The sequence below is a fragment of the Felis catus genome, chromosome F2 (genome assembly GCF_018350175.1).
Source record: "Felis catus isolate Fca126 chromosome F2, F.catus_Fca126_mat1.0, whole genome shotgun sequence".
Classification (NCBI taxonomy): domain Eukaryota; kingdom Metazoa; phylum Chordata; class Mammalia; order Carnivora; family Felidae; genus Felis; species Felis catus.
Window position 1 is genome coordinate 38,494,320 of NC_058385.1, and position 26,824 is coordinate 38,521,143.

General features: G+C 38.9%; 1 protein-coding gene across 5 annotated transcripts in view; it reads left to right on the forward strand.

Annotated features, from left to right (window-relative positions):
• SLC26A7 (solute carrier family 26 member 7) overlaps positions 1-26,824 on the forward strand; it is a 168,114-nt gene that overhangs the window by 85,321 nt on the left and 55,969 nt on the right. For 4 of the 5 annotated variants that reach the window (XM_045050138.1, XM_045050137.1, XM_019822873.3 and 1 more), the window contains one exon: positions 12,830-12,994. In XM_045050138.1, the coding sequence (XP_044906073.1) occupies positions 12,830-12,994 (165 nt within the window). Of the gene's footprint in view, positions 1-505; positions 964-12,829; positions 12,995-26,824 lie in introns of those variants that run through there. The other variant, XM_019822875.3, reaches the window with a different exon arrangement.

Genomic DNA, 26,824 nt, shown 5'->3' on the forward strand with positions numbered 1-26,824 from the left:
TCTTCTATAAAATCGGTCAGTTGCAGGACTCTGTCTCCAATATGGTCAAATTTGGTAATCTGTATTCCCTAGAAAATTATCCTTTTTATCTAACTTTTCAAATTTGTTTGTACATAGGTCTTTGATTTCTTATGATTTTCAAACAGTTTCTTGTTTTAATGTTTTCTGCTTTGACATTTTCTCATTTTATATTTGTGCTTTTATCTTTTTTTCTCAATAAAATTAGCTAGTGGTTTGTCTATTTTCATTCTTTAAAAAAAGTAGGATTTTGAAATAGTATGTCTACTTCTTTCTATTGCTGCCTATGCCTTTATCTTTATTGTTTCCTTTCTTTGGCTATTTTTTTTAGTTTATTTGTTCTTTTTCTAGTTTTTGAGGTGGGGATTCAATCATTTAATATAATTAAAAATTTTTTATTGATAAAAGCATTTAGTGCATTTAGTGAATTTTATCATGCTGATTGCTTGAAATGTTTTCTGTAGATTCTGATAGTGTTTAACTGTCCATATTTTTTAGAAATTCTGTACTTTTCAGTTTATATTTCCCCCTTTCACCCAACAATTATTTAGGAAAAGGTTATAAATTTCCAAATGAATGGGTCTTTTTGTTTTTCAATTTTGCCAATGATTTCTGGTGTTATTGCACTGTGGTCACAGAGTGCTGTTTGTAATATATCTACACTTTCGAATTTTCTGATGTTTTCCCTGTAACCTAACATATGATCAATTTTTGATCATATTTGATCAATTTCATGAGCACTTGGGGAAAAGATGGCATAGTCTGTTAGTATATAGCTGTAAGTTCTACCTTGTTGGTTATGTTGTTAAGTTCTCAATACTCTTATTCTTTTTTGTTTGTTTGTTCACTTGGTCTATCTTGCACTGAGAACTATGCACTCCTTACTGTGGGCTGCTTTCATCAGAGTAAACAGACTTGCCTAGGAGTGATGTGATTACCTTTTAGGTAAGCTGTTTATATGTATGTCATAAACATAAATGCATTCAAATATATCTCATTCATTGTCATTCAGGCAAAGAAGTAATTCCTGTCTCTCTTCTCCCTTACCATTTCTTTTATATTGCTGGTATAAAGTGCACGTATATAACCACAATAATGTAATGTGACAGGTTTCCATGTTGTAGATTAGGTAACGGGCCCTTTAAAAACAATTTTATTGAGGTATAATTGCCACACATAAATTCCACATATTTAGAGTGTGCCATTTGACAAGTTTTGACATACACACATACCCATGAAGCCATCACCACAGTCAAGATAGTTGTGACTCTCCCAGATTTTTCCTTGACACTTGACCTTCTTCTCACTGCTTTAGGACCCCCACCTGCCATCAACCATTAATCACTATAGATTAGTTTGTATTTTTTTAGAGTTTCATAAAAATATACTCATTGTATTATTTTTTGTCTGGTTTCTTCCCCCTCTGTATACCTTTATTGTTGATTTTCTATATTGTAACATAGCAGGGACCCCTGTGATTAGAACTTATGCAGTATCTGATTGTAACTGAACTTTCTGGTCTGGGAATCTTTCTGTTTCCATTTCTACCATCTACCTCTAAGGTACATTATATGTCTCATTTTGCAAAGGAAGTGTTTCTGCTGTAACTGACACAATTTTGTGTTATTAGTGTTACTTTTCAAAAAAAAAAAAGAAAAAAGAAAAAAGAAGAATTTTGTAGCCAAAACACAGTAGCAGCCAAGAAAGGAATTGCTTGCTCACTCACAGAAATGGGGTGTTAATTTCCAGGCAAAGTGGCCCTGTTTAAAATGCCAACATCAGTAAGCATTTAGGTTGGGGAAACAAACACTCAGTAATAGTCAAGGCACTTTTAAAACCATTCTTCTCTTCTCCCTGTAGCTTTTATTATTCTCATGTTGGGCGTTTTGCCCATTCCCTTTTCCAAGAACTGAGAGGGGTCTGGGATTGTCCCCTGCCCATTTATTTCTGGAAGCTTTCCCAAGCTCTACTTTTCTGAAGCAACCATGGAACAGGATTTCTGCCCTGGAGGACATGGGGATATACAGCTCCTTTGTTTGACAGTTGCACAAGCATGGGGTGACACAGGTGGGGGTATTTAGTGCCAGAGCCTTGTATTGTTGTACTTGGTGCATTCTGGAAATACAGTCTTGTCTTCAAGGATGATAAAAACCAACTGCAGACCCAAATAGGAAATTTTCAGTTACTTTTGGTTTTGTACTAAACATTTTTTGGGAGTATATTAAATAAGGGGATCGTGAGTGTAGACAGGGTTTAAAATACAGACTAGTTTAACCTGCCTATTCAGCACATCATATGCACTCCTTCCAGAAAAATCATTCACTTCATTCTTTTGAAGTGCAGGGGGAGGACAATCTGAAATCTCTTTTGATGATGTTACACTATCTCACAGCCATTTTATGACTAAAAGTCATTACTTTGTTTAATCTAAATCTTTCCAGCTGTATTTCTACCTAGCAAAGCTAAGAAGTAATACATGTAAAATTAGAATTATAATCCTTAAGTTTATAAAAATGAAAATCCTTCACATTAAAAACAATAATAATATTTATTACCCTATTATATGCCAAGTTCTGTTCTCATTTTACTACATTTATTCACACATTCAGTCCCCATCAACAATTTATGAAATAAGTAATATTATTCTTCCCATTATACAGATGAAGGTACTGAAAGGTGAAGTGACTTATTCAGAATCTTATAATTAAGACCCGGCAAAGTAGGAGTTGGATTCCAGTATACAGTCTCCTAACTGCTACACTACATGGCTTTCTAAACTCATACTGAGACAGAAGCAAGGAACTCAACCTAGTAACTTTTTTTTTAAGTTTATTTATTTATTTTTGGAGACAGAGAGAGAGAGAGCGCAGGCAAAGGGCAGAGAGAGAGAATTTCGAGTAGGCTCCACACTGTCAGTGCAGAGCCTGGCGGGGGGGGAGGGGGGGCTGGCGAACCGTGAGGTCATTACCTAAGCTGAAATCAAGAGTCAGACACTTAACCAACTGAGTCACCCAGGTGCCCCAACCCCGTAACTTCTAAGGCCAGGCATTTTGTGGGTTCTTTTCCACATTTCACCTCCTTAATAGTAGCAGCAGCCTATACAGAGGCATGAGTTGAGTACTGGGGCAATGGCCTTGGCTGTGAAAACTGTGTACCTGCAATTCTCCAGGCCCTCAAGGTACTTTTTCACATCACCTGCATGTCCTTCAAGGCTCGGCTAAATGTAATCATTTCAGAGAAGCCTTCTCTGATATCTCTGGACGTGGTTATAACTGATCCCCCCCACTTCCTTTGGTGAGACATTGCTCAGGATGTACATGATAGGATGCCTCAGACTACCAGGAAATATGTTCCACATACTTACACCTCCCTTTCTAGACTGTGAGTCTCTAGAGCAGAGACTGTTTATAATTCCAGCAGCTGGTATTTAATAAATGTAAGTCGAATAACTTGAATAAGAAAAAGGTCAATTAAATGTTAATGGTATCACTATGTTAAGTAGCCAAAATTGAATTGAGATTTTTTTTCTAATTTACCATTTTCTCCCTTTATCCCTGCCCAGAAGATAGGGAATGTGTTTTTATATTGTTTAAACTGTAATGCAGTTTTTGATGAAAAAGGAGTAAGAAAATGTGTAATAATTTTCTAATTTGATTATGGATTTTGCCGGATCTGTCCAGCTGAAATGTGAAGACATAGTCAGTGCAGTCTCCTACCTCTTCCCACAGCTGTCCCCCGGCCACCACCCAATGAACAATGAAAATACGACCACTTCCCATGCCCCTGTGTCTTTTAATACTATTAATACTGTCATGCTCCCGTCGTCCCATTATACAACATTGTCGTTTTCTATAGCTGGGGCAGGAAGGAAGGCAGAAGAGTCAAATCACTGCCCACCCCTAGCACTCTTGATTCTCACTGCCTCTTGCATTAGAGGATTTTTTTTTCTAGAAAAGTCTGAGAAATGAAAAGATTGTGATACTTCTTTCAACCACAGAATTCCAAATAAAGATAATTCTTACGCCCCGTGAGTTTCTATATTTGACAATAAAAAATCAAATGAACAATAAACTGTGTTTCCTGGACATATGATCAGTTTGCCTCTAGGTAGTCCAACGCGCGGCTCATTTCTGTTCTCTATTCCTTCTGGGTCCAGTTGAGGTGTTCTCTGTCTTTTTTCCTTTGGTTGCTCCTCCTCCACTAACATCTTAAATGGTCAGTTGTTCCACATTTTATTGTCAGATTAATCCTACCAAAGCCTAGCTCTGATTTTTGAGCCAGCGTGCAGCACACCTCTTGGCAAATTTAGGTGTTTAATAAATGTATGCGAGAGTGATGTCACTCACTCCTGCAAAACTCCCTTTTCACTGCTTTTAAGGTGCTCCATATTCTGACTTCAAAATGTCTTGCTTTATTTTCTATTACTCCCTGTTGGCTAGCTGTGCTCCTTCTAAACTAGCAGCTCTGCCTTCTCTGAACATATCCCGTGCTGTCCTGCTTTGTACTCATATTCTTCCCTTTTTCTGGAAGGCTGTCTGATAACTTCTCTCACTTGGATTCCTGCTCATGTGTCAAGGCACAAGTGTTACCCCTATCCAGAATAATTTCCTTCTCCCTCTGAAATCTGTGGCACATTTTCTTTCTCTCGCTTTTTTTTTTTTTGAGAATGAGATAGAGGGTGCTCTCCCTTGTAAGTAATTTGGGGATCAGGGCAGGGGAGGGGAAGAGAGAGAGAGAGAGAGAGAGAGAGAGAGAGAGAGAGAGAGACTCTCTAGGGGCGCCTGGGTGGTGCAGTCGGTTAAGCGTCCGACTTCAGCCAGGTCACCATCTCGCGGTCCGTGAGTTCGAGCCCCGCGTCAGGCTCTGGGCTGATGGCTCAGAGCCTGGAGCCTGTTTCCGATTCTGTGTCTCCCCCTCTCTCTGCCCCTCCCCCGTTCATGCTCTGTCTCTCTCTGTCCCAAAAATAAATAAACGTTAAAAAAAAAATTAAAAAAAAAAAGACTCTCAAGCTCCATACTCAGCGAGGAACCCGATGTGGGGCTTTATCGCACAATCCTAGAATTGTGACCTGAACCGAAATCCAGAGTCCCACGCTTAACTGACTGAACCACCCAGGCACTCCTGTAGCACCTTTTCTATTCCTCTCTTTTATGTGTGTGCACGCTTGTCTTGGTGTGGTTATTTATGCACATGTCATACCTCTGAAGCTCGGCTGTCTGAAGCTCCTCTGAGGGTCCCTCTTTTCCCTTCTGCTCATGTGTGCACAACTCAGGTGCCCGCCATGCACAGCATACACTTTGGGGAGAAATGTGGTCTTACCTGAAGATTCTGTGGAAGAGGTGGAGAGGTACTTTTCTTTCCCTTTTTAAAAACGTTTTTGTTTTATAATAATTTCGGATTTCAGTAAAGTTGCAAAGAGGGTATACAGAGTTGCCACCTGCCCCATCCACCCAAATTTCCCCTATTAATGTAACGTCTCACATTAGTATGGCATATTAGCCACAGTTACTGAACCAGATTGATGCATTGCTATCAACTGAAGTCCATGTGTTCTATTCAGCCTTCTTTAATTTTTACCTAATGTTAATTTTATGTTCCAAGATCCCATCCAGTATACCACATCACATTTAATTGTCCTCTCTCTCTTTTGGCTCCTCTTAACTATGAAAATCTCTGAGATTTTTCTTGTTTTTGGTTATCTTCATGGTTTTGAGGACTTCTGGTAAGCTTTCTGTAGAATGTCCCCCCAGTTGAGATTTGTCTGATGTTCTTCTCATGATTAGACTGGGGTGATGGATTTTTAGGAGGAAGACCAAGGAGATAGAGCGACATTCTCATTACATCGTAGGAAGAGTATGGACTATCAATTTAATTTATAACTCTTGATGTTAACCTTAATCACCTGCCTGAACTGGTGTTTGTCATGTGCCTCCAATGTAAAGTTTCTCTCTTCCCTATCCCCCCCCCCCCCCCCCCGCCCGACACTTTCCACACTGTATTCTTTGGAAAGAAGTCCACAGGCAGAGCCCACACTTAAGAGGTGGGAGTTACCTTACATGAGGAGTTGAGATAAGGAGTGAGGAGTGTCTAGGTAAAGTTTTGGAATAATAATTAACTTACAGAGGAGATTTCCCAGCTCTCTCATTTTTAAGATGTAATCAAGTATTTATATCAATATGGACTCAAAGATATTTATTTTATTCTTTGGGTTATAATCCAATGCTACTTTATTTATGTTGTTCCTCAGATTGTTCTAGCTTTGGGCATTGGGAGATACTTCACTTGGCTCCTGTGTCCATCCTTGACATACCCCCGTGTATTTGGTTCTTTGTTTTTGGAGCATTTGCTTTCTTTCTAGCATTACAAAATGATACAGAATCATATGTATATTTATTTGCCCCAGGCCTATGGGTGATCGCGTAGAATCACCCATTTCTCCAGGGAACCCTCGTTCCTTTTATTGGAGAATGGTATCCAACGTCAATATCTGGGTGCTGCGTGTGCTCATTGAGAACAGGGTGTTATTGCTTCTAGCCCTCTTGGCTGACTAAGGACATGTATGTGTATATATTAACCCATGTATATGGACATTATCTATCTGTCTATCTATCTATCTATCTATCTATCTGTCTGTCTATCCGTATCTGTCTGTATCTTTTTAAACCTTTTCCCCCCAAGATACTCTCCCTGTTGTAAAGGCCATAGCCTTAATGTCATCTGCAAAAGTTCCTTCATAAATTAGTGTTTTTTTTTAATAATGAGGGGTGGGAATTTGGGAAAGCATTTTGCCTACCACACTGAGTTTATATTTCAGAACTGGAGTGTGCATTTTTCAGGTTTGTTGGTTTTTAAAGGTAATACAATGAGAAAATGCTTTGCATGGTCTGCTAAATTTAAAAAATCAAAGGCTGATCATCTATATCTGTCTTTAGACATGAGTTCCTAGATACCAACTATAATCCCTTACCATATTGATCATCCTAGCCTAATGCCCTTTGCTGGGCTTCTCCAACAGTGGGAAACTTGGCTCCCACCACTCACCATCCATCTACTTAATTTTTAAATTTCAGTATATATGGATAGTGGTTTCCGGATTGTTAACTCCTATCCCCATGGAAAATAACTTTATCAGCTGGAATATAGTGTCTCTTTTTCATCGTTGGTTTTACAGACTTTACTCATTTCCAGAGTTCTTCACATGAGCATTTAAAAAAATAATTAAGTTTATTTATTTACTTTGAGAGAGAGAGAGTGTAGGTGGGGAAGGGGCAGAGAGAAAGAGAGACAGGATCCCAAGCAGGCTCTGCACTGACAGTGCAGAGCCCGACATGGGACTTGAACTCAAGAACCTTGAGATCATGACCTGAGCTGAGGTCAAGAGTCGTATACTTAACCAGCTGAGCCACGCGGGTGCCCCTTTTGTTTGAGAACTAATGAAGACATGCTAACTAACTTGAATGGATTGAGATTCTCAGTTTCCATTATGAATTGATTCTGGAAGTGCAGCTCATCAAGGAAGCGCACACTAATAGAACACATGAAAAACCATCATTAATTGCTAAGAAACGTGTTGCATTAATATAGGGTGAACATACATTTTTTTAATTTTTAAAGTTTATTTATTTTGAGAGCAAGACAGAGAGAGAAAACAGGGGAGGGGCAGAGAGAGGGAGAGAGAGAATCCCAAGCCAGCTCTGCACTATCAGAATGGAGCCTGATGTGGGGGTTGGACTCACGAACCATGAGATCATGACCTGAACTGAAACCAAGAGTCAGATGCTTAATTGACTGAGCCACCCAGGTGCCCTAAACATGAGCAATATTTTTTTTTGCCACCCCTTTCAGTGAGGTTATTTCACCCATTTAGTCTGAAAAGTCTATATATTATATGATGCCATTTAAATGACACTCTGGAAAAGGCAGAGTTTATAGAGATAGTAAACACATCAGTGGTTTTCAGATTCTTTGTCATATTTTAGTCTGGGATCTCCTGAACTCCAAATGATTTTTTTTTTTGATTGTCATACATTAAGGCTCACTCTTGTGTTGTAAAGATCTATGGGTTTTGACAAATGCTTATGTTATGTATCCACCATGACAGTATCATATAGAAGAGTTTCACCAGACTAGCAAATTCACTGTGTTTTACTTATTACACATTCTCCCACTCCCAAGCCCTTGGCAACTACTGATCTGCTTACTGTCTCCGTAGTCTTGCCTTTTCCAGAATATCACAGAAATGGAACCATTCAGCATATAGCTTTTTCAGACTGTCTTCATTCACTTAACAATATCACTTAAGATTCATCCATGTCTTTGCATGGCTTGATAGCTCATTCCCTTTTAGCACCGAAAAGTATGGAGTAAGGTTTTATATTTTCAATTCCACAGCATGCAACTTCATTAGGTATCCATTTGACATTTTTTGCTCTTGGGTTTTCTGGCCACACAGACTTTTTTTTTTCCCATGCCCCCATGCAGCACTCAATTGTTTTCCTATTGTCATGAGCACTTTAGCTCTCTTCCCCAAACCAGCATACTCTGCTCAGTGAAGAATACAGCTCCTAGCATTTTAGCTCCCACCCAAAGAGCTTCTCTGACTTTACCTTCCTAGTAACACCTACACTATACAGTAACACCTACACCAACTTTTAACATTGGTGTAGTTAAAAGTGCCCCCTTCTGGGGCGCCTGGGTGGCTCAGTCAGTTAAGTGTCCAACTTCAGCTCAGGTCATGATCTTGTGCTCTGTGAGTTTGAGCCCCGTGTTGGGATCTGTGCTGACAGCTCAGAGCTTGGAGCCTGCTTCAGATTCTGTCTCTGCCTCTCCCATGCTCATGCTTTGTCTCTGTCTCTCAATAAATAATAATAATAATAATAATAATAATAATAATAACAATAAAAACATTAAAAAATTGCCCCCTCCCAATATCTTCATTTCACCTCTTTTTATGTTTTTTTTTAATATTAACTGTATCTTTATGTCTGTATTCTGCAACAATGCGTGCCTAGCCCCTTATAGGTATTCAGAAAATATTTATTGAATGGACAAATAAATGATTTGGTGTAATGTAAAAACCAGATTGCAGACAAACTGAAAAAAAAAAAAAAAAACCCTGAAATGCACGCTGTATTCCCTTGGGTCGGATAGTTGATTACTATATACTTCTTTTCCTTTTTCACTATTTGAAGGCCACTTGCAAAAAATGGCCTGAAATCTGAGATACATTCAATTTATATAGAACACATGGTGTTTATAGAAACGTTTACCCAATAGTGTCACGCTAGTGAACCTTGATAATGTGTGTCACAGGTTTTCAGCATTAGCCCAGATCATCAGAATTACTGCAAACCGCTGAAATATATCGATTGTATAACATTTATTTTCTCATAAAACATTGCATGGCCAAAGTTTGGGAGTTGGCTAGCCAGATTAGAGTTATTGTCATCTATATTATTGTAAAAGGAGCTGAAGTGGTTGTTTATTAAGTCATTAACTTTTTTTAAAAAAAGTCCTTAACATTGGTGTAGCATCTAAATACTGGGCCTACAAGCAAAATAGTCTAGAAGGATCCTCATCTCACATATTTAAGTTCTAAGATAATCTTGGAAAGCCACATCCGTCTGTGGGTGCTTCTAACAAAACCTGCGTTGCATGGATATTTGCTACATTCAAGCTGTGTACGTCAGCCTCTATATCCTAGAGCCTTAATTTTGATGTGGATGAACTGTTAAAATGTGAGTAGTGGGGAAAGCGGAGTTCTTAAATTTCTCATTCTTCTCCTTCTTATTCTTCTCTTTCCCTTCTTCCTCGTCCTCTCCCTCTTTATCCTTCTTAAAATATCCGCCATTGTCTTGGGTTCTGGAGAATATCGTCATCCAGAAGAGAGTTATTTCTCTTCAGCTAAATCTCACATGTTTGCAATCATCCTTCACATACCCAGTGGTTTGTGTCAGAAATGAGCTCTTCAGGGGCCTGTTGACCTTTCAGAGTCGAGAATTCTCCATTTTAGGGATTTATCCCTTGCTGGGAAGATTTTCTTTTAAGCATAAAAATGTGTACAAGTAGAATATTACAAAAACACTTTGAGTCTTTAGCTAAGTTTAGAGGAGGGTACTCCATCTTTCCTGCTCTCTGTTGCAAGGTATGTGTATGTATTTTCAATATGTGGAGTGGCTGAACTCTTCATGTCTTGTACTTTCCTGGGCCCTTCCATTTGTAACATTAAAGTCATGGAAATAACTAAGAAGCTGCTACGAGTAGACAGTGGTTAGCCAGAAGTGGTTGATGAATGACTTCAGGTTAAGTGACCTTTGTTTCTCAGGCACGAAAAATCATTAACTCCTCTAAAAAGATGATAGAATTTAGGAAACAAATATTAAACGGAAGGTAAAATGATGATGGTTCATACAAGGCTTCCCAAAAGAGTTTGCTTCTCAAAATAAGGTAAGATTTCCTGGCATACAGATAAGAACTTTCCAGCATTCCATGTATGCATAAAATTCCACATATGCAAACAGGTTTCACAATTTCAAAGATTTGGATTGCTTGTCTGCTGCATTTAGATGAATTGAAAATCCAACTCTCTGGTGTTCATCTTACCCCAGTAATATGCTAATTTTGTCCTTAGGGCCTGTAAGAGTTAATGTCATAAGTTGGAATTTACTTACTAGTAGATAGATGCTTGGGGAAAATTGGTTCAATGTTTTTCTTAACTGATTGTGTTTTCAGGATGAAAATCAACAGACTATGAATCAAGAGTTGCCAAGAAGATCAGTGTGTTCCATTTGTACCTATACCATTGATTGCATATTTCCCTCAGGACATTTCTACTTTGACAAACACACACACAGTTTCTTAAAAAAAATGTTACTAGCTGGAGTTGCTGCTCGGGCTTCCTCTGTTGGCAGAAACAGAATGCCTGATTTCTATGTTGGCAATCCAGATTATTTTTTATTCTATGTTGAATAAATGGGGCTGCTAAACTGCAAACAATTCAAATACATTTCTTTCTGCACCTATAAATTCTTTCAAGTTTTCCTGAGTTGGGAAATGTGGTGAGGCCCCTTCTACGTGTTCAAAACTGTGGGTGGTTTCCTATGATGAGTAAATATCCGTGACATCTCCTGATGTTCCTGTGCCTTACATATTTTGCATGTTTTGCAAGTTTTGAAGTCCTTATATTATTTCACATTCACTTTATAATGATTCTGCAAGATAGCACAGACTTCAGTCTAATGGCTTATAGATGATGATGAGGCTCAGAAAATTTCAGCAGGTTTTCTACAGTCGCAGAGCTAGGACATAGTGAAGCCAGGATCAGAACTTCAGTTTTCAGATTTGAGCCCAGAACACTCTACTCTGATGCAAGTTCAGAGCATTATCGCTTTTGGTCAAAGGACATTGCAATATGATAGAAATGATATATTTTGCAATTTATGCTCTAGTGTTAACAGCACTTTATACTTCTCTTTTTCATCACTGTCACCTCTTCACAGAAGGAGATCTCATTGCTGTTCTGTCCTCTGATTTCTTTAATAACTAATCTGATTTTCCAAAAAGAATTTTAAGACATGACCTAAATATGGTAATTAACACACTGAGAGGATATATCAACATGACCCGCTTTGTGTCCCTTTTCCAGTGTGGATACTCATGAATATAATTTAATGTTACTTTCAAAACACTGAATTTTATGTTTTGTAGTTTAAAAACTTTTTTAATGTTTATTTATTTTGAGAGAGAGAGACAGAGTGTGAGTGGCGGGGGGAGGGGTAGAGAGAGAGAAGGAAAGACAGAATCTGAAGCAGGAAGCGGGCTTGAGGCTCCAAGCTGTCAGCCCAGAGCCCATTGCGGGGCTCCAACTTACGAACTGCAAGATCATGACCTGAGCCAAAGTCGGTTGCTTAATTGACAAGCATCCCTGTTTTATAGTTTCTACGACTGAGTTTACACAGTAGTATTCAGTCAAAAGATGGGCCACCTTCTAAAAGCTCTCTCACTGGCAGAGGAAGAACACTAACCGTTGCTATGTTAATAGGAGAATTTTGGTTCCTTTGGTCATCTTTTGCCCAGCAGAACTCAATGCACAGCTTCTACTCAAAGTTGATAATTTTGTTTGGTCATGAAGCACAGCGGTAGGAATAGCAAGGAAATTTTTAAGGAAAATGACTTTTCTGCCTATTCTTGGGTTTCTGAATTCATATCCCTTTAACCTAGCCCTATCTTTTGTTCTTCTCCGCCTATAAATAAGTCCTGATATCTTCTTCTTATTAGTGGCCATTTAGAACTACTTGAGAGAGTTTCTAGTCAAAGAAGTGTTTCTGTTTCTCAGGACCGGGGAGAAACTCAGGAAATGGCTTTTTTTTTCTTCAGTGCTTTTGAGATTTTAAACCTACTGGGTGTGGGGTAGTGAAATTCTGAAATTTCTTTTAAATTCTGAAAATTTTTTTAAAGTATGATAAATGCAAATTTAATTTTTCTCCACAGAGCCCCACATATGAACCGATTTGAGTATATTTCCCTTTTTTATGACTTATATGATGAGGAATAGAGAAAAAAGGAAAAGTCAATATTCAGGGGAACAAAACGTGTTCACTTTAACCAAAGCAATTACACTGTACCCAATAACATTTGGAAAGCCTTGGAACCTAGTTATGTTCTCAAGAAAACTCAAGATACTGGATATATACAATTTAAGAAATCTACTTCACGTCGGTTCTCTACGTCTGTGAGAAATGAAAATGAAAAAGTGTCAGGTAGTAATTCCTCTAGGAACCTGGGGAAATGTCATTTTCCTCTGTCCTCTTAGGTGGCCATGTTTGTGCTACAGCTGGGCAGTGCCACATTCCTGCTTACGGAGCCTGTGATCAGTGCCATGACAACTGGAGCTGCCACCCACGTCGTGACTTCACAAGTCAAGTATCTCTTGGGAATGAAAATGCCATATATCTCTGGACCACTTGGATTCTTTTACGTGAGTTTCCCATATGTCTTTGTTCGTGTGTTTTGGGAGTGTGTTTCACAAAGTAGAATCTGGTTAATTCTAATACTGTGTTGAAGGACCTTGGGTTTAAGTACAGTCTTTTCGGATACTTGAAGTGTGATTTAGGATACAAAACTAGTTGAACAAATTCTACTGATTTTGGAAGAAATTCTGTACAACAGTTGAGTATGGTATAATTTGGGGTCATGATTAGGAAAAAATAACTGGAATTTTTTTGAGAGTCAGATATGTTGCCAACTTCTCATGGCAGCCATCTACTGGGGTTGTGGCCCAGTTTAACTACAGTACGCTCGACCACATTCATTCAGTGCTGTGAACTCTGGTTTGGCTCAAATCACAGGCCTGGTCAAGAATTGGTGGCTGAAGCCCCAATAGCAGACAGTTATTAAAAGTCATTTGAACAGAGAAAGGAACCTAGGGCCAGTTTCAAGATGTTATCCTACTCCATTGTTTTTGTGTCTTTTTGAAGCTGACCTAAAATCTATGACCGCTCAGGAAGTCACATCCTATGGGAGCTTTAGAAGAAAATGAATGTCTGGTTAATAAACTTGAGGGCAACGAAACTTCCTTTTACTTAATTTTATGTGGTAGAGGAAGAAAAAACCATTTCTTTCTACTCTCTAGGTTCTGAGCTGTGGGCCCTCTAACAAAAAATAGATTAACAAGAGAAAACCAACAAGTTTATTACCATGTATATCTCATACATACATGGGAGAAACTCAGAGATGAGTAACTCAAAAGAGGGGGCCAGAACTTGGACATAAATACCATCTTCACCTAAAACCCAGGAAGAGAGTGTGGGGAGGCAGGTTATGGGAAGGGGACCATGAAAAGTACTGTAAACAAGGATAAGGTTTGCTGTGCAGATGCTAAGTTGCACCTTCTCCATTGATAAGAGTTTCTTGTGATTTAGAGTCCTCCTTCCCTTCTTAGTACCCAGAGAGAGATACCTTACAAAGGGACATTTCCTTTATAAATGTAAATTTCTCTTACAAAAGGGTAATTTGTACTCTTCAGAGCTTCCTTGTGTCTGCTGTTTCTCCAGATAATAAGCTGAAAATAATCCTAATGTCAAAGAGGCTTATTTTGAGGTGGCATATTTTGGGGTGGCATATTTGGAGCTCCCACAGTGTAATACTGTGTGCTAAATAACATTAATGTTTTATAACGAGGGTATTCCTACCCTCAATTTTCTTGATCTTAAAGCTAAATGTTAACATGCGGAAGTACAGTAATTTCTTTATCGAATCCCTGATGTTGAGGTGGTTTGTAGTGTTTCACTCTTATACGCAGTATTATACACAGCCTTATGAGGATCTTCGTTATTTGTGTGTTATGATCTGTATCACCAATTATTTCATTAGGATAAATTCCTAGTGATGGAATTACCAGATCAAAATGGTGTAATTCATTTTTTTCTTTTTTTTGCCAAATTTCAATCTAAAAAGTTGTGCTAATGAATATTGCACTCTCATTCTATCATCATCAACTCTGATTGTTACTGTTTTTAAAATTTGCCATTTTGGTCTGTGAAAAGTAGGAGTATTTATCTACTTAAATGTGTGTTTTTCTAATTAACTGGTAAAGTGGTCAATAAACAATAACAATTGGCAAGATGGAGCTGGGCGCTGGTCCTGCATTTTTGTTATGTAGGTAATATCCTGCTCAGTGATTCATTCATTAGAAGAAGGCTTAAAACTGAAACAAGAACACTGGAACAGAGCCTGGAGGCAACATAATTCCATGCTCCAGTACAAACAAGAGCAGACCAAAGTAGCTGTAAGCTGTCAGGTGACCGGTGGAGTAAAGACTTGGTGACGCCAGGTCTACCCCACAGAACCGCATCAGCACTAGATCCTGCCTTGACCTCCTTGAATGGGGTGCTCCTCTGTGCACGTGAGGTGAAAGGAAATGTGAGCGGGTTACAAATTAGCCTCCTCAGTCACTATTCACCTACACAAATAATCATCCTCCCTTTTCCTGGTTCTGTTAATGGAAGCAGGGTAGCCGGACATGGGAATGACATTTAGCCTTTCAGCTTGCTTTTCTCACGGCAGTGTGCCTAAAATGCTACCTTAAAGGGTTTTGCGTATGATTTTGTTTCCCGTCCTGTTTTCTTGTGAGGAAAACTGTAAGCGAGTTGGTCTTTCCCTTGTGGGTGAAATACCATGTGGCTTTTTGGGGCGGGGTTAAGTTCTCACAATGAAAGAGAATCAGATCTAAAAATTGTTGCAGGTGTCTGACTTTAAATTCACACTATTCCGTTGGTGGAAGTTGCTGTGCTGTGTGTTGAGGGAAAATGAAGAAAGTGGCTCTTGCTTTTCAATGTCACAGAGTCCTCCAGCGTTTAGGCTCCTAGGTTGGAATGGTGCCTGGATTCTTCGCCGGTGTTTGAAATGAATAGGGACATTTTAACGTCAAAAATCGTGGCAGTCTGAGCCTTATAAAGATCAAGAAATAAGTTGTGCATCATGTGTAGGTTATACTGGGACATCTGCAAAGTGAGCTTTGGGGTAGTTAGGCTGAAGAATCTGATGATGATAATGTGTCCTCTGAACTCGCCCCTGCATCATGTGGGCGGGATGTGAAGGAGCAGAGCTGAGCTCAGCACAGAACGATAGAACAGAGGACAAAATGGAGGCCTTGGTCACTTGGTCAGAGAACCCAGAGGAGAGCGATTAACACATTTGGGGGATTTTTCACTCCGACTGTGCTTCCGACCTCTGAGCTTTTGCAACTGTTATATCCTTTTTGAAAGCCTCAGGCTGATGGGAGATAAAGATATTATTTGGGACATAAATTAATATCTAGACCATTTGAGGTTCTTGCACAAGGAGCCAGTTAACACTGCTAATTTTCTCAGCTAGAACCCTCATCTTTCTTAAAAGAACGCAAGTTTGGCCAATCAAAATGTTAATTCTGGTAGTAGCAATCCTTAATATCAGCTTTGAGAGAAAACACAGCCTTCTGCCCTTATCCTGTTCTGAGGTCACTGTAAGTTTGGCTTCTCAGTGTCTTCTACCTGGGCGATGCCTGATTCTGTGCAAAATCTCCATCCCTTTGGTTGCTCTGGGCTGGTTGATGTTCTTGCCTCAGCAGAACATTTTTATTTTTGTAAGTTTATTTATTTTGAGAGAGAGAGAGTGCAAGTGGAGGAGGGGGCAGAGAGAGAGAGAGAGAGAGAGAGAGAGAGACAGAGACAGAGACAGAGACAGAGAATCCCAAGCCGGCTCTGCACTAACAGTGCAGAGCCCTATGTGAGACTCAAACTTATCAACCCTGAGATCATGACCTGAGCCAAAGTCAGACCCTTAACCAACAGACCCAGGTACCCCATGCAGAACACTTTTAGAGAACAATTTGAATCAGATACAGGTGCTGGTACCGTGCTCACTTCTGCCCTGTCAGATTATAGGAAAGGTCTCTGGCAGGTCTTAAGAAGGAGATATGCCCTAATGCATTTCCGTTTTCTGTGTCTGTAGATCACATGCGACCCATGCTAGCTAAGCTCAATAGTTAGACCACTTTTTCTCTTCTACCTGAAAACTGTTACCCAGCTTCATAAGATGAGGGGCTCTCCCAGAAGTGTTAAACCCCACTAAAGCTTTTTGAGTGCCTTGGAATTTCTAGGGTCTTTCTATGCAAATGGATCCTCTGGAACACTATTATGATGCTCCTATATTTCCAATAATAAGTGGATGGAATTAGGCCTAATTCATCTTTTTTTTTTTTTTTTTGCCTTCCTAAATCCCTTCACACATAATGCTTTACTTTTCCCTTTGTTCTGCAAGTTTTATCTCTAAATTCATATACTTCTAATGAATTTAAATTATGGCTGTTTTGGGGCGCCTGGGTGGCTCAGTCGGTTAAGCATCCAACTTCGGCTCAGGTCATGATCTCATGGTCCGTGAGTTCGAGCCCCGCGTCGGGCTCTGGGCTGACAGCTCAGAGCCTGGAGCCTGCTTCGGATTCTGTATCTCCCTCTCTCTCTGACCCTCCCCCATTCATGCTCTGTCTCTCTCTGTCTCAAAAATAAATAAACATTAAAAAAAAATTAAAAAAAATAAATAAATTATGGCTATTTCTTAATGATCTTTAAAGGAGTGGGTAAATATCAGTTTTTTTTCTCTGATTTAACTTTTAGCTCTGGTGATTTTATTAGGGCCCATACAATCAAGTAGACACTAATTGATCTATCTTTTCTTTTCCTTAGAAAGAGGCAACAGGAGAAAGAACTTTAGAATTTTAAAAGCCCAGATTCAGATCAGAACTCTGGCTTTGACCAAATGACTAAGTATCTTTGGCTCCTGCTCTATACATTGGTGATAATTATACCTATTGGGAGTCATTTCCTAAATGAAATTTCTGGAATAAAATAAGTGTTCATTAAATAGAAGCCATTATCTTTATACTAGTAATTCATATTGGATATAACTAAGATTTTTTTTAAAGTGCTATTTATGTAATAGATACTCTTATCTATTAATAATAATAGAATAGTAATAGATACTTTTCCTATAATCTGCGGAGGACTCAATCAAATAATCAAAGCTAAATAATAAAACGAACTTCTCTTTTTGCAACTTAGAAATATGACTTCGAAATTTATAAAACTTTAAAAAATAACTATATCTGCTCTTAATAAGGGTTAGTCATCAGAATTGAAGAAATTCTGTTTTTTAGTTTATTTTCATTGAAAAATATTTCCATCTATTCAGCTCACCATCCCCAACGGTTATAAACTCGCTTAATAAGTTATAAACACTGCTGGAATATATTTAAAACTAAGCAGAAGCAATAAGATTATGAAGGTCAATTCTGTCTTGGGACTCTGGCTCACCAGTTACATTGTTTCATTCCTGTTGTTCTTAAGATTCAGATATTTGACTGATAGTTGGTTCCCCAAACAGATAAGAGGGAAAGTTTAATTCTTCTCTAGAATAAATTTTTTTTAACTGAGAAATGATAATGTATCCTTTTATTAGAAAGGATGTTTCCCCAAAAGGCACAATAAAAATTACAAAAATTCCTAGTTCATATTAGCACATGTGGATTTCTTTGAGATGGCGCCAGTGTCTCGGCCTGTAGCAACATATGATAAATTTGGCAAAGTTAGTTTCACTGGCATGGCTTTATGAGTACTGTTCTAAATAATTATGTACAGTTCTGTACATTAAACCAGAGAGCACAAGTCAAGCTTGGCAATATATTCAACTACCCTTTTTGGAAGTTTTTATTTCCTTCCTTAAATATGAGGAGTTTCAAAACTGAAAAACAGTTTCATTCCTGCCCCCATCCCTGAAGTACAAGGGAAGCACTTTCCTAGTGTGAACATCCCTGAAGGCTGCGAAGCAGGAACCAAGAATGTTAATGAAATGGGATAGAAACGTCAGAAGGAAATCGGAGCCAATGAAACTTTTTTTTTAAATAGAGAATGAGATCACAATTAAATATGTACAAATAAGTTTTATATGTGGAGAATAAATCTACTTTGAAGACCTAAGCCCTCTGGGAATTCTGAATCAAGAACACACTTTGGTGGTTTATGAAAGCCTATGTTTTCTCTGCAGTTATTGTGACATGTCTATTGTGAATTGCAGGGATGTTCAATATACTCTGAAAAATGGACAGAATAAATTGAAGGGAAAGAAAATGAATGTTCATCTGCAGCTTGATTCAATCAGCGATGCAGGGGATAGAAAATGTGGCAGGTTTAACTTGGGTACGGAACAATTATATGGGTATTTGCAACAAAGGCTGCTTTACAATTCTAAAGCAGAGGGCAACTATTTTTGCCACTCGACCATCTTGGGTTAAGCTCTCTCTATCCCCCACAATTCACTGAAAAATGCAGCACTCCAAAATCCATGCTCAAGTAATTCAACTTAAACTTAGTGTTCTAAACAAGCGATGGCTGGATGCCACCTGGGCTGTGGCAAGCTTGGTTGTGCATGTTGTGAGTTTCGTGTACCCAATGATGCCTCTCGTGTCTAACACACCATACTTCCCCTAGTTCACGTTTTGGTTGCAGACTTCATTTATCCCTTAAAGCAATACTGAATGGATTTATGCCCAGTGTGAGAAGCACTTATTGATGAGAAGTTTGCATATAATTATGTAAAAAATAATAGAGTGTTGTGTTTTCTTCCTTTTGAGGTCTTGTTTGTACTCATGAAAATACAGCCTAGGGTTACATTTTCAGCTTCATATTTCTGTTGTTTTTCTGTTTGTGCTACTTTAGGATGTAGAGGGATTTGAGGCATTTGATTTAACAATGCTTATTTCAGAATGTTTAATGATATAGTGATATGCAGGCAAAGTTTATAGGAGACATCAAATTCCTAAGAACAGGGAGAACGAGTACCAGCATCAATTTTGGAGGGATTGGAGATGGCTTTAGGGATCCCTAAGCAAAATCTATATCTGCTTAGAGGTGGGATTCAAACATAAAGTTGAAAGTGAGTTGGAGCAGGGAGAGGGCATGTCTGGGCAATTGTAGGTCATGTTTAAAGGTCCCAAGGAGGTGAAAGCTGACTTTAAGAACAAAAGTCAGAAAAAAAAAAAAAAAAGCCAGGGCTGACAGCAGACTTCAGTCTCGTCACCTGCCAGATGGGAGAGTTGGACTAAGTGTGAGGCTTCAAAATCAAAAATGTTTAACAGACTAATCTGGGGAGATTTTCCAAACTACACGTGGACGGGAAGAGATTAGTGTGCATCCTTGAGTCAAGAACCACTAGAATTGATTTCCTTAGTAAATATTAACTAACTGCCTCATAGGCATTGAGGATGCCTTTGAAAAATAATATTCCTGTTCCCATGGAGTTTTATTGAAATACTGAAAGGGCAGGAAGTAGGGCAGGAATAGGCAGACTGGTGAACAGAATCATCTCAGATAATGTTAATGAAGGAAGCCAGGTTGTGTAATTGAATGTGGGTAACATGACAAGTGAAGGAGAAATGATAAGACTCACCTTTTATTAATTGGGAAATTAAATGAGTCATTGCACATAAGATGGCTAGCCTCGTGCCTAGAAATGTTAATTCTCCCACTCTTCTAGAAAGTGATGATATTGAAACAGTCTCTCCCATTCTTTCTCCCGCAAGTTTCCCTCCCCACATCGCTTGTGATAGCAAAAATGAAAATTCCTCTCCATTTAGGGTGGTAAGAAGGAGTTAAGGTGAATGCACTGTATGGATGCAAGGAGGCTTTCACCAGATATGCATATGTTAAGAAAAAACAGTCGTGGTCCCTGTACTCGCAGCTTTTAGAATCAAGTTGGAAGGCTTTCTCGCTTGCCTTGCATGATTCTGCTACTGATGTCAAAGATGCAGGGCCAGGAGTGAGAAGGGTTGGTTTGCCTGAGTTGCGGCCAGGTACCTCGACATCCCACCACTAACAACCAAAATCAAAGACTGCATGTGCCATGGTGGTCTCCCCTTCAAAGGGGTGGTGTTGCCATTCCAAGGAAAACAGGAAGCACCAGGAAAGTTTGGAAAAATTGTATGCTGGACTGGAAGAGAGGAGTAGTGAGTGAGTCACTGGTAAACTGGTAAATGTGCTGGTCTAGGCTTAGGGGCATCTGCATCACAGCCCCGACTCTGTCACTTGCAAGCCAAGTCACCTAGTAAGTCATGAATCTTTAGAGCCTGGATTTCCACAGCTACAGAATGAGTCTGTTCAGCTGCTTGATTATTGAGGCCTTTGGGGCTCTGACAAGTGTCTTCTAAATACTTCTTTGTTAGGCACTTTTGTTGAGATCCTTACCACAGCTATCCGCCATGCCTTGTTATCTGGGAGAGATGCTTGCATCAGCTGGCTGTCTCTCTTAATGGTATTAATCATGTAGTGATTGTTACTAAAAGCTTTCTGTTTAGTTTCACTTTCTGTCTTAAAAATACTTCTTAGTTAACTGGAAGAGAGGGTGATTAACTAGGGTATATATGAAATTCCAAAGGGAAAAGATCTGAGTCACCCATACCTCTGTGGCAGGCTGCCAGGGCACCTGTAACAAGCCGCCACAGTTAGATGGATCAAACAACAAACGTGGATTTTCCCACAGCTCTGGAGGCGGGACATCAATCATCAAGATGCCGGGACAGGTGGTTTCCTCTGGGGCCTCTCTCCTTGGCTTGCGGATGGCCACCCTCTTGCTTCTTCACCTGGTCTTCCCTCTGTGCGTGCATATCGCTGGTGTCTCTGTATGTCCTCATCTCCTCCTTTTATAAGGACATTGGTCAGATTGGACTAGGGCCCATGCTAATGGCCTCATTTTCATGTAATTACCTCTTTAAAGGCCCTCTTTCCATGTATAGTCACATTATGAGGTACTGGAGGTTAGGGCCTCAGCTTATGAATTTTAGGGGAGCACAGCTGAGTCCCTGACACCCTCTTTGAGTTATCTCAGCAATGAGAAGCGTTTGACTTGATAACTATGTTAGTGTCCTGTGAAAACTATTGCAGTTTGCCAGGAACCTGGTGGCTTAACCACAGAAATCTATTCTCACATTCCTGGAGTCCAGAAGTCCAAAATCAAGACATTAGCCTGGCCACGCTCTCTCTGGAGGTTCTAGGGGGAAACCTTCCTTGTCTTCCAGCTTCTGGTGGCTCTGCACATTCCTTGGCTCCTGGATGCATCACACCACACTGTGCCTCTGTTACCACAAAGCCTTCCACTCTGTGTTCGTGTCTTCTTCTCTTAAGTGCGCTTGATGGATTTTAAATATATGTCTGTGCACAGATGATGCCACATGTGTTTTCAGACCACAGGCTGAACACATGGTAGCAAGCATTTATGAATGTTACTATTTTTTTCTAGATGGATTCTTGGTTTTGTGCTTAATGATAGACTCAAAGTCATATAGGGGGAATCAAGACCCGTGGATTACAGATTAGTACTTTCTAGCTATTATACAGTAGCATACTGACAGATTTATTAAGGATTGTACTATCACTCTGTTGTTTCTGTAGTGAAACAGAAAGTGATTTATGACAGATTCCTAACACAAAAATAGCACAGGAACAACAAATAATAGTACTAAAGGGTTTATATATTCTTTTTGGCATAGAAATGTATATTAGCATATTCCGTGTGGTCCCTTTGTAGATAGTTCAGAAATATACTCATTGCTGCTACTGAAGAATTGTCGATGAAGCATTATATACTTAAAACATTAAAATCCTTTTTTTCTGTCATGGAGAGTTCATTACTGCAAAACCTAAAGCAACCAGAATGCTGGCAAAAAGGATATTTTGGTTGACTGAATTTTCTGTTAATTGGTTGATAGAATTTTCTAGTTAATTGAGTATTGGACAGAAAGTCCATTTAGTTTGTGTTTTCTTAAGTTTTTAAAAAAATGTTCATTTATTTATTTTGAGAGAGAGAGAGACAGAGACAGAGACAGAGAGTGTGAGTGCAAGCAGGGGAGGGACAGAGAGAGATGGAGAGAGTGAATCCTAAGCAGGCTCCATACTGTCAGCCTGTAGCCCAATGAGAGCTCAAACTCACGAACCGTGAGAACATGACCTGAGCCAGAATCAAGAGTCAGATGCTTAACCAACGGAGACACCCAGGCGTCCCGAAAGTCCATTTAGTTTTGAATACTATTAGTATTTCTAAAAAGTTAAGATCTTTCTCTTTGCCTTATTAAGTTTAACAAAATGGATATAATTTAGATTTTTCTTCGTTTATAAGTATTTCTTTACAGGGCCTTGTTCAGAACTTCAGTAACAGTTGTATAAATGTGAAACTGTTGAAAGGGTATGACCCCTTTAACTAAATCCTGAATATGAATTTTTTTTTAGCTTTATATTTTGCTTCATTCTTATAAAAGTGGAGTTATTAAAAATCTGATTATCGGGATCAGATAGCAGATATAAAAAATCAATTACTTGAAATTTACTGCAACGGTAGCTTTAACATTTAGATCCAGGCCTTGTACACAAACATGTTGACAGAATAAATAAATGGTAACTACAAATACCCTTAATATGATGTAGATCAGGTATTGATGGTGAGGAAAGAAGAGTCTGGGTCCTGCCTGTCTTCATCATTCTGCTTATTCAGAGTAAAATCTCCTCTTTACAGATTTATGATTATTTTTACTACATTAGGCCAAAGTATTTATTCATTCAACGATATTTGTTTAGTGTCTCTCAGCCAGACACTATTCTAGAAGTTGAGAATCCATCAATAAAACCTTAAGAATGATCAAATCAGATAAAAACACATTATATAAATAAATTTGTGTGCGCAAATGTTTAGTGAGTGCTTCAGTAAAGAACATAAGAAACAATAGGTGTATTATGAATAGTCTATTTTTATTCCTTAAAATACCTCAAAATGGATTTGTTTCATATGGATATTTTTCATTTTTTTCAATGTATGAAATTTATTGTCACATTGGTTTCCATACAACACGCAGTGCTCATCCCAAAAGGATATTTTTCATATTATGTCAAGTTATAGTAAATGGTCCATTTAGAGAACTAGTATTATAGTTTCAAAATGAGCTAAACTCCTATTTTATTAAACAGTTTGGTCAGCTGTGATGAAATAGCTTATTTATTTATCTGTACACATATAAACTGTCTTTGATCCTCAGAGGTCTGAGAAGTGAAGTTGATCTTCAGTAGGAATTTTTATCTACTGAAGCTTAGTGTATGATAGCATTCTAAGATGACTGGATTTATATGAGAAATGAGAAATTTTAATGTGTACTTAGGATGCCTAGACTTGCATTAAATGAACATATGTAAATATGTGTAAGTATGTGTGTGTATATGTTTATCCCTATCCCTATTCCTATCTCTGTCCCCATATGCCACTCGTTGCCTATAAGCTGACTTTAGCTGTGACTTCTTTGTGTGGGTCCACATGACAGTCATTAGATGACGCTCCTCATCAGCCTGCTTTTCTGTTGTATTCTTCATGCTGGTTCTAGCAAAACTTTGCCCGCCCCCATGTTCTTCCGGAGCATCTTGTGGGATGTGCTTTGTTCTACAAGTTGTAGTTTAACTCAGACAGACAATAAAAACCCTGGTTTTTGTTGTTCTTGTTGTTTTGTTTTGTTTTGTTTTTGTTTTGTTTTGTCATTCCTTTCATTCTGGGGTGGTCATTTTTATTACTGCAAACACATGTTCTCAAAACGCACATTACAGCAAATTTGGTATGGCTTGGAGTTTAGTAAATTTCTCCCCTTTCTTATATAGGCACTCTCATGGCATACTTTTATTTTTTTTATTTTTTTAATTTATATTATTAGTTTCTTACTATAATTTATTGTCGACTTGGCTAACATACTGTGTAAAGTGTGCTCTTGGAATGTACCACGGGTAGATTCCTGTGGTTTATCGCTTACATACAACACCCAGTGCTCATCCCAGCAAGTGCCCTCCTCAGTGCCCATCACCCATTTCCCCTCTCCCCACCACCCCTGTCCACCCTCAGTTTGTTCTCTGTATTTAAGAGTCTCTTATGATTTGCCTCTCTCCCTCTCTGTTTGTAACTATTTTTCCCCTTCCCCTCCCCCATGATCTTCTGTTAAGTTTCTCAGGATCCACATATGAGTGAAAACATTTGATATCTGTCCTTCTCTGACTGATTTATTTCACTCAGCATAATACCTTCCAGTTACATCCACGTTGCTGCAAATGGCATGATTTCATTCTTTCTCATTGCCAAGTAGTATGCCATTGTATATATAAACCACATCTTTATCCATTCGTCAGTTGATGGACATTTAGGCCCTTTCCATAATTTGGCTACTGTTGAAAGTGCTGCCTTAAACATTGGGATACAAGTGCCCCTATGCATCAGTACTCCTGTATCCCTTGGATAAATTCCTATCAGTGCTATTCCTGGGTCATAGGGTAGATCTATTTTTAATTTTTTGAGGAACCTCCACACTGTTTTCCAGAGTGGCTGCACCAGTACGCATTCCCACCAACAGTGTAAGAGGGTTCCCGTTTCTCCACATCCTCGCCAGCATCTGTAGTTTCCTGATTTATTCATTTTAGCCACTCTGGTGTGAGGTGGTATCTCAGTGTGGTTTAGATTTGTATTTCCCTGATGATGACTGATATTGAGCATCTTTTCATGTGTCTGTTTGGCCATCTAGATGTCTTCTTTGGAAAAGGGCATGCTTTTAATACCATGCATGAAACAGAAGGAATAATCCTCTGTTTTAAAACATTTGGATCCTTGTGTTTTTCCTTGACAAATCATCTGAATGATATTCTCAATTTTTTTTTTAATTAAAAAAATTTTTTTTTAATGTTTATTTATTTTTGAGACAGAGAGAGACAGAGCATGAATGGGGGAGGGGCAGAGAGAGAGGGAGACACAGAATCAGAAGCAGGCTCCAGGCTCTGAGCCATCAGCCCAGAGCCCGACGCGGGGCTCGAACTCACGAACCGAACCGTGAGATCGTGACCTGAGCTGAAGTCGGATGCTCAACCGACTGAGCCACCCAGGCACCCCAGATATTCTCAATTTTATCCTTTAATCATCAGAAAACTATGTATTTGGACAAAAATTTTTTAACATTCCCCTAACCCCATCTCCTATAGAAAATATTTCACTGAGTAGCGTTTTGGATTTTAGTCCTTGACATTGAGTAAGGGGTGACTATGGGAAGTGGAACCTGCTCCTTCACTTGCTGTAGGAATTCTGTGAACAATTACCATCCAAGAGACAGAAAAAATACTGTCTGCACTGCAGGTGACTATGAGATTATAGTACCCTCAGAGTGTGGGATAAAATAGAATACTATGAAAAAGATAACAGGTAAAGCTAATTATTCCTTATGTATTTGATCATTCATGTAGTGTTTTGGGTTTTGCTGTTGTTGTTTTGTTTTTAAACTGGGATTCTGGATTACCTACATTATACCCTGATCCCTTTCACTTAGTGAGGCTCCATTTTAACTGAGTTTATTTTATTTATTTATTTGAAAGAGTTACGGTGTTAATGGTAACATTTAACATATTGAATTGAGGTTCAGCTAGCCTGATGAATCTCCTTTACACCTCCTTTACAACATCCCTCATGTATGTTCCTGATCGCTGGACCAGAGGGTCCTGTAATTAGGAAACCTGCTGAGCAGAATTTTAGGAGATGCTAAGGAGCATAGTCTATGTAAGCTCTTTTGATCCATTATATACATAATATTTTGATCCAGTATTTTTAGTTGTGGTCAAATTATATTTGAGATACTAAAAAGAGAGGTCAAAGTACCAACCAATAAGTTGGGCTACTGTGAGAATAGCGTGTGAGCTAGAGTCAAAGCTAGTTTAGATCACCTGAAATGACTTGAAGAATTTGTTGTGGACAAACAGAAATGAGCTTATAAAAATTATAGCATGATCCAGCAGAAGGAGGAGTTAAAGGACATGTTGAAGATAAGCATTTAAGGTCTATTTAAAATCTTTAAAATTATACAAGTGCTATATCTTTGCAAGAGAGAATTTGGAAGACACAGATAAATGCAAATATCTCCTTATGCAGAGCTATTAACTCTCCAGATGTATCCATAGATATTTAAAGTACGAGTGCATGTTTGATCCTGAAATTTGAGGAAGAGCCTATGTCCCCTTACTGCTCTTACTGATGAATCTGCATGTAGGTAATGAGTTTTAGCACTCTGCCCATTGAAGTGTCCTGGGAAAGACCCAGAAGAGTCATTCTCTCTAGCCATGTCCTTATGTAGGAAGGAGCAAACACTGAGTTTAATGGGAGAATCAAGGGCAAAGCAAATGTACTTGCTCCGGATCAGCACTGGCCACCCACGTTTCCACCCCCC